Below are 15,534 nucleotides of genomic sequence, written 5' to 3' on the forward strand. Positions count from 1 at the left end.
TTAAAAGACAGATTTGGAGAAATATCTGCAATATATTTAAACAGGCAAAAGTTAACTGTTACCTGCAGAGAGCTCCAAAGGACTAATAAGAAAAAGATAATCCAATATAATAAGGATCTGAACAAGCCAGTGAACATTTAACAACAAAAATTCACCAATAATCAGACTGGTAAAAGTCTATCTTAATCTTTATTTTATTTTTTTGTTTGTTTTTCTTTTACCAGTATGCTAAGTAAAGTACTTAATTTTTATTTACCAAGTATTAAAGGCAAAGTAAACTTTGAAGAACACTTGGTCAGTACCTATAAGAGTATCTGTGATGCAAGAATCAAACTTCTACAGATTTATACCACAAATTTAAAAATATAGCCAGTCAGAAAGATAGTTAAAAAAATGTTAATTGCAGCTCTATTTGTAACTTTTTCCTGACTTCAAGATGTCTATAACATACTGTTAAATTTTTTTAAAGGTACAAAATAGATGTATTGAGATCCTACTTTTCAAAAAGTGTCAGCATTTATATATGTATACAGATATTTTTAAAAGTTTAGACATGCGTAAACCAGCCAAAACACACACACACATACACACACACTTCAATTTGGTAATCTCTAACATAATACTATAAGTAATCTTAATTTTCTTCAAGTTTTCCATATTTTCTTCATTTTGGGTAATGAACATGTGTGCATCCTTGAGTCATCATTATGAGTTAAATAAGCTATTTCAAAAAGAAAGAGTCTAATATGTATCAGGTAATCAGTGTTCTTAGTTTGTGTGTGATGGGTGGGGTGCAGGAGGTAAGTACAGAGACTACCAGTCAATGTTTCTGCAACAACGACCACGTTGGGCCCAGGATGAATGTCAGGGGGCAATCCAGCAGAAGGAAACTTTGGACCAATTTTAACTACTTCCACATCATTTTTTCACTCACTTCAATTCCTACTATGAAGTAATTTTCTCATGATCAATTAGTCTCATAAGAGAGAAAGAAAAAAAATAAGTCCAGTCAGATGAGGTTGGGGGTAGTCAGACCACAATTAACGGAAGTTGGGGGGGCAGGGAGGCAAAGAGGAAAACTTTGGTTACCTTCTCAGCACAGTCCTCAGAACATAAATGACATGGTCATTTTAACCCTAAGAAGCACGCTTAAGGAAGGCCGTAGGGGCTTTTCATTTTCCATTTTCTATTTTTATACCACCCCTAAAAGATGAACACACTAAACTTGCAGGAATTTCCCTAAAAACAACCATGCCACCAAGTTCCTGTAAAAACTTCTGTGATCATCATTTGGCTACCTAAGGACCAGGAAAGCAGAACTAGGGCTGCAAATTTTTTAAGTGCTTGTTCTGAACAAACCACACTCCTTTTGAAAACATTGAGGAATCAACTATCTGGAGCATGGATAAGCACTGGTTTCAACTTAAATCACCAGCTGCATTAATCCCTAACAAGAGAGTCAGCCTGTCCTCTGAAGCCAGGCATGGATTTCTCCTCTCTAGCTATGAAAGTTCCAGATAGCACTTTCTTCCAACAGAGGCTGTTTTGTCTACATTGAAGATCTGTTGTGTAGTGCAGCCACTTTCATCAGTTATCTCAGCTAGATCTGGATAACTTGCCGCAGCTTTCCCATCAATACTTGCTGCTTCACCTTGTACTATCATGTTACGGAGATGACTTCCTTCCTTTAATTTCATGAACCAACCTCTGCTAGCTTCAAACTTTTCGTCTGCAGCTTCCTCACCTCTTTCAGCTTTCTCAAAATTGAAGAGAGTTAGGGACTTGCTCTGGATTAGGCTTTGGCTGGAAGGAATGTTATGGCTGGTTTGATCTTCTATCCAGATCACTCAAACTCCACCCCCCACCCCCACCTTCCTTTGCATTCACACCTTGGCAGACTGTTTGGCACAAGAGGCCTAGCTTTTGGCCTGTCTCAGCTTTTGACATGCCCTCCTCACTAAGCTTAATTTCTAGCTTTTGATTTAAAGTGAGAAATGTGTGCCTTTTCCTTTCACTTGAACCATCAGAGGCCACTGTAGGGTTATTAACGGCCTAATTTCAATATTGTTGGTCTCAGGGAATAGGGAGGCCCAAGGAGAGTAAGAGAGACAGGGAAATGGCTGGTGGGTGGTGCAGTCAGAATGCACATCACATTTATTAAGTTCACCATCTTATACAGGCGAGGTTCATGGCACCGAAAAACAGTAACAATAGTAACATCAAAGATCACTGATCACATCACCATAACAGATATAATGAAGTTTGAAATAGTGTAAGAATTCCCAGTGTGTGACACAGAGACACAAAGTAAGCACATGCTGTTGGAAAAATAGTGCTGATAGGTTTGTTTGATGCAGGGTTGCCACAAACCTTCAATTTGTAAAAACCAGTATCTGTGAAGTGAAATAAAATGAAGTGCAATAAAACAAGGTATACCTATAATTCTTCTGTGACCCGCTTAACATGATGCAAGAGCTCACTAAAGAGTGACTTATTTCTTTAGAACTGACACATGGAACTTAATATTTAGGCCCTAGCTAAAGAGAACAGCCCATCTTCAGGGGAGAGTCCACTTTTAACTTTTAAAGCCAAAAGAGTTTTCTTTGGCCACTATTTTAACTTTGAAAACTGTAGCCACAAGAAGGTACCTCTTTTTCCACTAAGTTTTAAGAATTCCCTTCTTCTGGGTTTCACTTCACCAACAGAAACCTAACCAAAATGATCAGTTTGTGAACATGTTCCTGACTTTCAGTTCTGTGTTCTCTGCCACTCTGATCAAAATTTATCTCCCAACTCTTCTTACTTGCTACACTAAGGTATTTTATATTTATTACTTTATTTATAAAAACAACACTTTTAATATGCTCCTCATTGGGAGAAAAGAATGTGACTACCTCAAACACCTTCTCAGCATTTATCATTTTTTTTGTACAGGCAATTAAATAAAATTGGCATTGTTTTGATGACCTCTGTATGGGAAAAGTCAAGGAAAGCAGCGAAAATGTGCCTGTTTTCAAAGGGTCCTGGCCACAGAAGCTGGTTTACGGAAGGTTTGCTAAAGGAGAAGAGTGTGCCTGTGGAAAGTTCCCAACGAGGAGAATTTGACTCCTCTTCAGGTATGAACAGGAAGATAAGCTAAATCTCAAGAGACCTCTGATTCAATAGGAAGAAGTTATCGAGTTTCCCAAAACTTGTGCTGTTTTGGTTAGCACATCACAGAGGTGGTGAGCAGTTCCTCAATGTGATGAAGTCCACATCCAACTTCTGGGGAGAACTATGAAGTTGGTTCCTTCTCCATAAAATATCAGAATCTGCATCCTGACATCCACAGAAAACCTTTCTCATCTCTCAATAACTCTTTCTTCCATTCTCAATTGACAATGACACACAACCTTCTGTTTCCCACCAGTACTGTCCAACCAAACATATATATATATATATATATATATTTCAATTTGAACATGTTCAAAACTATTTGTGTGCACACTCAAGTATGTGACCTTTAACAATGGGAGCTTGCACGAAAGTTATGTTTTCTAATTCAAAAATTTTCCAAGTCTAAAAAATATATTCCCACTTGCCGAGAATTAAATACTTAATCTGGGCAGCCACCAAAAATTAGGTAAATTCTCCTCTTGAATTCTGGCTTTCCTTGCTAGCTTTAAGTTCATTTATACTATTGAGAGCGCCATGCAGGGAAAGCAAGAAGGTCTTAATACTATTTTAAGACAGTTTAACAGCCCACCACTACAGTTGTTTTGAGAGCAGAGAAGGGGGGGCCGTGGCCTGTTCGTACTCACCCCCTCAGCCCAGCTGGGATCTGGGTGGCTGGAGCTTTCACCAGGCAGGAGGGGCTCCTTGGCAGCGCCACCCGGCTGAACTATGCGCCCTTTCATAGAGGCAGAGGAACTGGGGTTAACCACACTATAACCCTCCCACCTGAGGAAAAGGCCTGTTTGTTCCGGAAGGCAAAGCCCAGACTTATTTAACTGCAAGCAGTTAATACAAGAAATCCTAAGGCAGCAAGAAAACTCTAGAACAGTAAAGCCATCGACTTTATGAGGATTTCTTCAGAGTCTGGTATCCCGAAAGATGCATCCCAGACGCCTCACCTGACAGTTAACCTGAAAACACCTGATCCTCTCTCTGGGTTCCTTGCCTGAGGAAAACGATAAGGCTGCCGAACCATGCCTCCTCCTTCAAAACTTTCCACGGCTCTCGGGATTCGCAGCAGGAAAAACCATTCACCGCACACTCATTTCAGCCTCGCCGGAACGTGTCCCCTGAAGCTGGAGCCCTTCTAGGCGGGGTCCCGGTCTCTTACCCTTCCTGCCAGCCGCCCGGTGCGCGCGGATCCCGGCCGAGAGCAGGCGCGGCGGGTCGGCGGCGGGCCCGGCTCCCGCGGCTGAAAGGCGGCTCTGTGCGCGCCGGGCAGGATGCGGCGCTTGGCCAGGCCTTCCCGCCCCGCCCCGCCTCCCACCTGGGAGGGGTGCTGTTCACCTCGGTGCCCCGGGGGACTTTGGCCACGTGTCAACGAGCCCGCCTCTCCAGCCCCGGGAGACGAGCGGGGGCGCAGAGGCGGCGGATGGAGCCGAGGAGGGGCCCCAGGCTGGGACGGTGGACTGGAGGGGAGGGAAGGGTCGAGCCGCGGGGCGCCCTGGGGCACTGACCTGTGGCGGTGCCTCCAGGACAAGCGTGAGGCGCGGCTCCACACCAGCAGGTCCTGCGCGTCCACGCCGCGAGGCATGGCGCGGCCAGGAGCGGCAGGAGGAGGACGCCGAAGGGTGGGACTGCCGCACGTGTCTGGGCCCCGGGCGCCGGGCCGCGGCTCCCACGCTTTCGTCCCAGGGGCCCACTGCTGCCGCCGGGCCGGCTCCGGCTCCGGACTGTCCGCCGGAGGCAGGGCTGGGGAGAAGCGCCTTAAAAAGGGAACCGGGCGGCGGAGCGCCCTGCACAGCGCCCCCGGGCGGCCCGACCTGGCATTCCCCGCCCTCCGCGGCTCCTACCGTTCTTCATTCCTCTCCTGATTTCTCCAGTCTTTCCTTCACTCTTCCAGGCATTCCTTTCTTGTTTCTACATCCTTTCATTTGTCCATTTCTTTAGTCATTTCTGTTTGAGGGGTTCGGGAAATACTGAGCACCAAGCGAAGTCCCCTAGGACTTCACGTCGAACTGACAAGTTCATTCATGCTGCCGTTTCTTTATTTTGAAGTGCACAATCACGAAAGTCAGTGGCAAGGGTCATGTTTCGGAGATGTTAAAAGTGCGACAAGCGCGAGGGAAAGAAAAACGAATCACCCTGCGCCTGGGCGCCTTGGGAGCTCCAGGGGCCCCTGTGCTGGGAGTGAGTGGCCGCGTGGCGGTGGCGGGCACAGAGGGAGGGCGGAGACCCGCGTCCGCCCGAGCAGCTGGACTTGGTAAACCCAAGCGCCCTGCCAGCCGCTGCTGCTCTTCCCTGTTGGTGCACGAAAGCCGCCTGTGGGAAACGGGCCAAGACAATCTGTCGCCGTTCATGAATCTTAAGAGATGAGAGTCGCGGGTACATGCCGTGTTCGACTGAGCGATATTGACTTGGCAATTTGGATATGGCCGACAGCCTCTTCCCAAAGGAGTCTCACAAGGTAGCAGCAGCAAAAGTCCTGAGTTCCAGGCCCTTTGGATCAGCAAGTGTTTAAAAGCTCTCTGGGTTTAGCTAGGGCAAAGAATATTCTGCAAGGTAATTATTTTAATATGCGTCTCCAGGTAAAAGCAGTTGGACAGAACGATGTATATAAAAGCATACATAATTGACCCTTTTTTAAAAGTCACTTCCAAAGGGTTATTAGGCAAAAGTGCCTTATCTTTGAGCCCCTTTCATCAGAGGTCACTGGGTACAGACAGGCTTGGACGATTTCATCTGTGTAGTCACAGTCCTTGCAGGTGGGTGGAACAATGGTGTGGTTAGGTTCCTTTTTATAAGACAAAGAGAAGAAATGTTACAGTTCTGTTCTTGTGGGGAGGATGTGGACTCCGGTGAAAAAGGGAGACTGTGGCTTGACTGGAGAGTGTTAGAGGTATATTTTAAGAACTGTTATGTACTTTTTATGCTAAAGAATTTATCAAAGCCTTTTAAATTCAAAGAAAAACTGCCATAAAGAGACAAACTTATTAGCTCCAAATTACTAGTCCTCCACTAATGGCAACAGCCTCTTTAGAAGGGAATTGTGAACTAGGATACAGTTTTTGTATCAGTAAACTTCTCATTATAAGTGTTTTCTAGACAATTCTTTCAATGCTTTCAAGATAATTCTTCTGAATAGCTCACCAGTATAAATAATTAAGAGAAAATTCATAGTTAAGGTTTGCATTTTTAAGTATATCTACTGTGTACAAAAGCTCTGTACTTCAAAAGGGCCAGAAGTAACCCTGAGGGCCTACTAGATACTTAGGTTGATTTGTATTAATATTATATAACGTTATAGAATGCTCAGCATTCTGCATATTATCCTTTCCCTTTCGAAATGAGGAAATGGGTTTAGAGAGGCTTAAGTTACTTACCTGAGGTCACCCACAGAGTAGAGAGCAGGTCCAAGATTTCTATTCAGGTCCCCCAAACCTTTATTTTAACCACATGGCTACATTAATAGAGACAGGATTAATAAACAGTTGCTGCCCTTTTGTAGCTTTCTCTACTTGGAGGAGTTTCTGTAAACAGTTTCCTATCTGTAACAATCTGTAAACAGTTTCACAAAGTGAAGAAGAGGTACATGTACCTGGAAAGCTGTAATTGGTAATGCATATATTATCAGTAGATATAAAAGTATCATTTTAAAAATAAATAGTAGCCAGGTGTGATGGTGTACTTACTCAGGAGGCAGAGGCAGGAGGATCACGTTAGGCCCAGAGGTGGAGGATGTAGGGTCCAATGAGTGCACAATAATAGCCACTGCACTCCAGCCTGGGCAATATAGCAAGACCCCCATCTCAAAATAAATAAATTAAAAATAAACAGTAAACAAATTCTTATAGAACAAAGTAAAAGGAGAAATAGTTTCAAAAGAGAGATCCAGGGATCTCAAACTTTAATATGCACATGAATCACCAGGGGATTTTATTGAAGCAGATTGATTTAGTGGGACCTGAGTTTCCACACTTCTAACAAGAAGATGCTGCTGGTGCTGGTCCATGCATGACTCTTTAAGCGGCAAGGGTCTACGAAATATTAAACTAAGAGTGTGTGGGAACTGGGGTAGAGAAGAAGGGAGGAGAGTGAGAGTGGAAAATAATTGGAGTCAGATGGCTAAAGAGTTCGAATACCATGCATACTAAGAGATATGAACTATAGTTTCTAGGCACCTAATCTAACCATTCTCAATTAGTAAGTTTAGCTCATGGTAGGCATTAAGTCATTAAATCATTTCTTTATGATAAAGATGCTAGCTCATTTCTCACTGGGTGGTAATGGACATTGTTTTATGCTATGAGTTGTTCCTTTCAAACATCTATGTTCTGTTCTGTATGTCCTAGGACAAAAAGCTTTGTGCCCTGACTCAAATTTATAATGACCAATAACCAAATAACACAAGAATCTTTTGCTCAATAGTGTATTATAACATGGCATTTAAAATTTACAAACCAGAGGTCTTGAATTTCCCTAGCAGGTTGCCTTCACATGAAAGTTTCACTAATTTACAATGTTAAAAGGGAAATTTTTTTAGGTAGTCTAGAAAATGTGATACAGGCTAATAGTAGGAATGCAACAATTTTTTAGGGTAGGCAGACAAAAATAATATTTATTGTGAAGAGTATGTGGAGGGAGAACAGAATAAAATAGGAGAAAAAAATAATGCCCTTTATTTACCTACTTTCCCATCCTTTCCATTTTTTTGTAAGTGCAAGTAGTATTTGTATTATAATATATTGTGGATATTAATTCCTTACCAGTTTTAAACATTATAAATATCTTCCTCTAGTCTTCATCTATCTCTTAACTTGGTTCATGGTATTCTTCCTTGATGGCTGTCCTGAATTTTGAATTATAAAATCAAAATTAATCCTTATAGTTCATTCTTTTATGATCTTTTAAAATAAGTCTTTCTCCGCCCTTAAGTCACCAATATTCTCCTGTATTTTCTGTAATATTTCAGTTTTATCTTTCACCTCAAATTCCATGGTACTTCAACTTTGCATATGGTGGGAGATATGAATGCAACTCAATTTTTCTATCTAAAGTAAGCCAGTTTTCAGGAAGCTATCTTATAGGTCAGAAATTGGCAAATTTTTTCTGTAAAGAGTCAGAGAGTTTCCTTCAGTTGTTGCAGAGAAATGAAAATAAATAAAATAAAGAGTCAGAGAGTAAATATCTTAGGCTTTGTGAATTGTACCGTCTCCTTTGCAACTACTCAACTCTATATCATCATAGACAATAAGTAAATAAGAGAGTGATTGTGTTTCATATGTCATGAAATTTTTATTCTTATTTTAATTTTTAAAAAATAGACTTTATTTTTTAGAACAATTTTGGGTTTACAGCAAAACTGAGCAAAAAGTACAGAGTTTCCACATATTTCCTGCCCCAACACATGCATAGCCTCACCCACTATTAACATCACACAACAGAATAGTACATTTGTTATAATCAATGAACCTACATAGACAAATCATTACTCAAAGTCCATACTTTATACTAGGGTTCACTCTTGTGGCCGTACAGCCTGTGAGTTTTGACAAATGTATAATGACATGCATCTACCACTAAAGTATCATACAGAATAGTTTCACTGCTTGCTGTGTAATGAATGCTTGTGTCCTCCGGAATTCATATGTTGAAGCCTAAATCCCCAATGTGATGATATTTGGAGGTGGGGCATTTGGGAGATAATTAGGTCTTGAGAGTGGAGCCATCATGAGTGCCATTAGTGCCCATATAAGAAAAGACAGGAGAGAAATCATCTCTCTTCACCATGTGAGGATGGCTGTCTGCGAACCAGGAAGAGCAGCCTTCTCAGACACTGGGTTGCTGTTACGTTGATCTTGGACTCTCTAGCTTCCAGAGCTATGAGATACAGATTTTTGTTGTTTAAGCCCCCCAGTCTACAGTATTCTGTAACAGCAGCCCACACTGACAAAAACACTGCCCTTATAATCATCCGGGCCCCATCTATTCATCTTTCACCACTAACTTCTGGCAACCACTGATTTTTTCCTTAGTTTTTCCTTTTCCAGAATGTCATATAGTTGCAATCACACAGTATATAGCCTTTTCAGATTAGCTTTCTTTCACTAAACAATATGCATTTAAGCTGCTTCTTTGTCTTTACATGACTTGATAGCTCATTTCCTTTTAGCATGGAATAATCGTCCACTGAATGGACATACTGTAGTATGTGTATTTATCTATTCACCTACTGAAGGATGACTTGGTTTCTTCCATGTTTTGGTAATTATAAATAAACATGTATGTGCAGGTTTATGTGTAGACATAAGTTTTCAATTCCTCTGGTTAAATACCAAAGACTACAGTTGCTGGACTGTATGGTAAGAGCATAGCTTTGTAAGAAACTGCTTAACTATCTTCTAAAGTGGCTGTATCATTTTGCATTCCCACCAGCAATGAATGGGAGTTCCTGGTGCTATACATCCTCACAAGCTTTTGGAATTTTCAGTGTTTTTGGTTTTGGCCATTCTATTAATAATAGGTGTATACTGGTATCTTATTATTTTAATTTGCAGTTCCCTAATGACATATGATGTTGATCATCTTTTCATATGCTTGTCAATATGTATGTCTTCTTTAGTGAGGTATTTCCTCAGGCCTTTTACTCATTTTTTAATGGGGTTTTTGTTTTCTTATTGTTGAGTTTTAAGAGTTCTTTGTATATTTGGGATAACAGTACTTCATCAGCTGTGTCCTTTGTAAATATTTTTCTCCCAATCTGTGGCTTCTATTCTCTTCCTTTTGATGATGTCTTTTGCAGAGCAGTTTTTAATTTTAATAGAGTCTACCTTGTCAATTATTTCTTTCATGGATCATGCCTTCAGTATTGTATTTAAAAAGTCATTGCCAAACCCAATTTTGTTTCTACTGTGAATATTATATTATTTCTGTTGTATTTTCTAGAGGATTATCAGTAGTGGAGTTTTTTCCCATGTTATTATCTAGAAGTTTTATACTTTTGCATTTCACATTTACATGTATGATACATTTTGAGTTAATATTTGTGAAGGGTATAAGGTCTGTGTCTAGACTCAGGTTTTTACATGTAGATACGCAGTTATTCCAGTACCATTTGTTTAAAAGACTATCTGCTCCATTGTATTGTCTTTGCTCCTTCATCAAAGATCAGTTGACTATATTTATGTAGGTAAATTTCTAGGCTCTCTATTGTGTTACATTGATCTACTTGTCTGTTCTTTCACAGTACCACACTATCTTGATTACTGGAGCTCTATAGTAAATCTTGACATTTGGTAGTGTCAGTTTTCTGACTTTGTTCTTCTCCTTCAATATTATATTGGCTGTTCTGTGTCTTTTGCCTCTCCATATAAACTTTGGGAATATCCACAAAATAACTTATTTGGATTTTAGTTGGGATTGTGTTGAATCTATAGATCGAGTTGGGAAGAACTGACATCTTGACAATATTGAGCCTTCTTATCCATGAAAATGGAATATCTCTCCACTTATTTAGTTCTTTGATTTCTTTCATCTGACTTTTGTCATTTGGGAAGGTTATTTTTTATTGATTCCATTTCTTTAATAGATACAGGCCTATTCAGATGATCTATTTTTTCTCATGGCAGTTTTAGCAATGGTATCTTTGAAGGAATTGGTCCATTTCATCTAGGTTTTCAAATTTGTGGGCTACAGTTGTTCATAATATTCTATTATGATCCTTTGATGCCCATGGGATCTGTAGTGATGTTCCCTCTTTCACTTTAAGATTAGTGATTTGTATCTTTTCTTTTTTTCCTTAGTTTGCTTGGCCAGTGGCTTATTAATTTTATTGATCTTTTCAAAGAACCAGCTTCTGGTTTTGTTGATTTTCTCTATTGATTTCCTGTTTTCAATTTCATTGGTTTCTGCTGTAATTTTCATTTTTTTTTTTCCTGCTTACTTTGGATTTAATTTGCTTTCCTTTTTCCAGTTTTCTAAGGTGGAAGCTTAGAGGATTGATTTTTAGGTCTTTCATCTTTTCTAATATGTGCATTCAATGCCATAAAGTTCCCTCTAGGCACTGCTTTTACTGCATCCCACAATTTTTGATCAGTTATAATTTCATTTTTTTAGTTCAAAATAATTTTTAGTATCCCTTGAGATTTCTTCTTTGACTCATGTGTTATTTAGATTTTATTGTTTTTCCCACCATTTAAAAATATAAAAACCATTCTTAGCTCAAGGCTCATACAAAAACAGGTGGCAGGCTAGATTTGGCCCATAGGCTATAGTTTGCCAACCCATGTTTTAAAGGTCTATTCTTTCCCCCTCATTTTATGGTGACATAAGTTCCCAAATACACATATTTGAGTATATTTCTGGGCTCTATATTCTATTCATTGGTCTTTTTGTTTGTTCTTCTGTTAACATCATAGTAATATCATTTACATTTTTTATTCTCCTATGACTTTGTAGTGTAACTTAATATTGGGTAAGGCGAATCTCTCCTCTTTGTCCTTCCCTTTGAAATTGGATTTGGCTATTCATGGAACTTTTTCCTCATATGAATTTTAGAATTAATTTTTTGAACTTCAAAAAAAGCACTTGGAAATTTTGTATCTATTAGCTTGAATTTATAGATTAATTTAAAGAGAATTAAGTCTTTACTGCATTAAGTTACCCCATCCATAAATGTATTATCTCTGCGATTATTCATATGTGCTTTTTATGTGTTATAAAGGACATTTTCTCTGGGAAGGTCTTGTGCTTTCTGCCTTAGGATAATTGCTGGATAATTCATAATTTTGTTTCTACTGTGAATGTTATTTTATTTCTGTTGTATTTTCTAGAGGATTATCAGTAGTGGAGAGAAAGCCTAAAGAATTTTAAAATTGATATTAGCATTCAACAACCTTGTTGAATCTTCTAATAAGTTTTGAGAATTTTTTGATTCTATTAGACTTAGACTTTCTACATAGATCATCATATCTGCAAATAATGAGAGCTTTATCTTTTTTTCTTCTAATCCATACACTTCTCTATTTGTATGTATTAATTTAATTTGAAAATGGTGTTCTGCAACAAAAGAGATTAAAACTCAATATGATTAGATATTTTAAAGCTTTATTAAGTGAAAGAATAAAAGGGCATCTGAATTGTTTAAAGAAAATATGGCATTGGTAAAGTCAAAGTCTACCTACAAATGATTTTTAACACATAACACAAATCCTAAAATATCCAAGTTGACTTTTATAAACCCACTTACTTGGGGTTTCTTTCTTGACTAATGTGGTTTCTCTCTTGACTAACAGAAGGCCAGTGTGAATCCTAAGGCCTATAGACAGTTTCTTATTTGTAGCCCCCAACAAAGGGATTTATCTATTCCTGTCCAGCTAAGCCATGCAGCCACCACAAACCACTTGCATCGGAATCACCTTGTGTGCCTGCTAAAAATGCAGATTCCTGGCCTCCACCTGGGACTTGACAAATAATAATCTCTGCTTAGGCTTTGGTAAAGTACTCTAAAGAAAAAAGAGAGAGAGAAGAAGAAGAATCTCTCCTGGGATTACTTGGATATCCATGATTTTAACAAGATTCCCCAGTGATTCTTATGCCCACAAGCTTGAAAATCATTGTAGTGGAAAGAGGGGACAAAGAACCTGACTTCCAGGGAAAGGGGTATCATCAACTAAAGTCCAGCCCTGATCTCCTGGGCTAGGGAGGCTAGAAGCCTGGGAGGAAATAATGACTTCCATCCTCTGTTCCTTCTTACAACTACCTTGACATTCTCTACAACACATACACACATGTAAGTAGAACTCTAAAATGACTAGCCTATAATTTATCTGCCTATCCAGATCAAGCCATTGTACTGCTTTGGGGACAGTTCTAAAAAGTTAGTCATTGCTGTTTCTTTCAGGAAATAGTAGAACTATTCTCTCACAGGCATCATTACTAAAAATTAGGATTTGGAATTTATTAAGGGCTCCTGTCACAATAAGAAAGCTTGGAGAATCAGGAGACATGAAGGCGCCAAGTCACTGGCTGTAATTCCACTGAAGAAACATAATGACTTCAGAGCAAAGCAAAACTCCAGGCCTAACACTGGGTCAGTGGTCTTATGTTTCCACTGAAGTGTTATTGTTGCCGGGCGTGGTGGCTCACGCCTGTAATCCTAGCACTCTGGGAGGCCGAGGTGGGCGGATCGTTTGAGCTCGGGAGTTCGAGACCAGCCTGAGCAAGAGCGAGACCCCATCTCTACTAAAAATATAAAAGAAACTATATGGACAGCTAAAATATATATATAGAAAAAATTAGCCAGGCATGGTGGTGCATGCCTGTAGTCCCAGCTACTCGGGAGGCTGAGACAGGAGGATCACTTGAGCCCAGGAGTTTGAGGTTGCTGTGGGCTAGGCTGACGCCACGGCACTCACTCTAGCCTGGGCAACAGAGTGAGACTCTGTCTCAAAAAAAAAAAAAAAAAAAAAAGAAGAAGTATTATTGTTATTCTAAAAATCTCACAAAGAGTAAAGAAAAGGATTTATCAGATAAACATAATTTCAAAATTCACATTGGATTCTTGTAAATTCTATAAATGATAGTGATACAAATACTAAAACTAAGCCCCCCAAAACACTCACCTAAAAATTTAGATTTTTCATTTTTTAAAAGCCATAGGGGCCGGGTGCGGTGGCTCACACCTGTAATCCTAGCACTCTGGGAGGCCGAGGTGGGTGGATCGTTTGAGCTCAGGAGTTCGAGACCAGCCTGAGCAAGAGCGAGACCCCGTCTCTACTAAAAATAGAAAGAAATTAGCTGAACAACTAAAATATATAGAAAAAATTAGCCAGGCATGGTGGTGCATGCCTGTAATCCCCAGATACTCGGGAGGCTGAGGCAGAAGGATTGCTTGAGCCCAGGAGTTTGAGGTTGCTGTGAGCTAGGCTGACACCACGGCACTCTAGCCTGGGCAACAGAGTGAGACTCTGTCTCAAAAAAAAAAGCCATAGGTACTACAAAAATAGCTTATACCTATTGTAAAGTGTCACATATCAACACCTAGAGTCATTATTTTGATTGTCACTATGATTAAATAAGATTTCAGTGTCTCAAGGCTATCTTCAGTTAGTCCTTAAAACAGAATCAGAAATTTAAAAGTCAGTTTCTTCTTAAAAAAAAAGAAAATGTGGTTTGAGAAGAACTTTATTCATTGAATTTATTTCTATTTGAATAAACAGGACATAAAACAAATATTCATGCTGTGAAAATCCCTGTAATTATCAATCAGCAGTCTACAAGGAGTAGAGACTATTTTTGTGTCTTTTTAAGATACACATTTCTCACTTATTTTTAAATTTTGAGCATACCTGTTTTCCAGAATATTTTTAATGTAAGTTGTAGAAACCTGTTCCATGAAACCACAGCTCCTTACCCCAGCACACTTTGCTGTGAGACTGAATGTGCCCATGAAAGGCGCAGTGCATTATAAATTTCACATGCTGTTCAAGTACTACTAATATAATCATCGTTGGATCAAATATGCTTTTGGTATGTGCTTTAATTTTCATACATGTATAAGATATTCTTTCAACTTTGTACTTTAACACTGAAGGAGGAGAGAAAACTTGTAAATGAATATTTAAAAACCTGATCCTCTTCAGAACAAAAAGCAGAATCAAATAACAGTTGTCCTTCAGAACCAAATGCAGTCATGTGCCACAGAGGGACGTTTCAGTGAATAATGGACCACATATACCACAGCAGTCCAATAAGATTCTAATACCATATTTTTACTGTACCTTTTCCATGTTTAGATACACAAATACTACTGTGTTACAACTGCCTACAGTATTCATTACAGTAACATGCTGTACAGGTTTGTAGCCTAGGAACAATAGGCTATCCCATATTAGCCTAGGTGTGCAGTAGGCTATAGCATCTAGGTTTGTGTTAACTATACTCTATGATGTTCACACAACTATGAAATCACCTAACAACACATTTCTCAGAACATACCTCTCTCATTAAGCAGTGCATAACTGTATTGCATTGTTAGCTGGTGATGGTTGTTTCTTACTCTGCCTTTTAAAAGAAAACTTTACAATGATTCCTGGCAATACAGGAAATATCCCCACTCTCTCAGAGATGGACCATAGAGAGGGGTCCAGGCCAGGGTCACTGAGTTACCTGAAGTCACTGTCAGACCAGGGATTGTTTTCCACTGATGACACAATCCACACAGTCAGAATAGCTGGAAACAAGAGTGTAAGAGCTAAAGAGAGGCATAGAGAACAGATTCTAAAGCTATGGCAAAATACAAGAAAGAATAATAATCCAACAGCTTCTTTCATCAGTTAGTTTTTTTTAAAACAAGCCCAGCATAAAGCTGCAAAGACATTA

At 39.5% G+C, this 15,534-nt stretch overlaps 1 protein-coding gene across 1 annotated transcript in view; it reads right to left on the bottom strand.

Moving 5' to 3' along the window:
- The window catches only part of MCOLN2 (mucolipin TRP cation channel 2), a 53,869-nt gene extending 49,680 nt beyond the window's left edge, over positions 1–4,189 (bottom strand). Inside the window, exon 1 of the mRNA XM_069478144.1 lies at positions 4,113–4,189. Coding sequence (XP_069334245.1) covers positions 4,113–4,189 — 77 coding nt within the window. The remainder of the gene's footprint in view (positions 1–4,112) is intronic.
- Between the last annotated feature and the right edge of the window lie 11,345 nt (positions 4,190–15,534).

Source organism: Eulemur rufifrons, chromosome 8 (genome assembly GCF_041146395.1).
Source record: "Eulemur rufifrons isolate Redbay chromosome 8, OSU_ERuf_1, whole genome shotgun sequence".
In the NCBI taxonomy this organism is placed as follows: domain Eukaryota; kingdom Metazoa; phylum Chordata; class Mammalia; order Primates; family Lemuridae; genus Eulemur; species Eulemur rufifrons.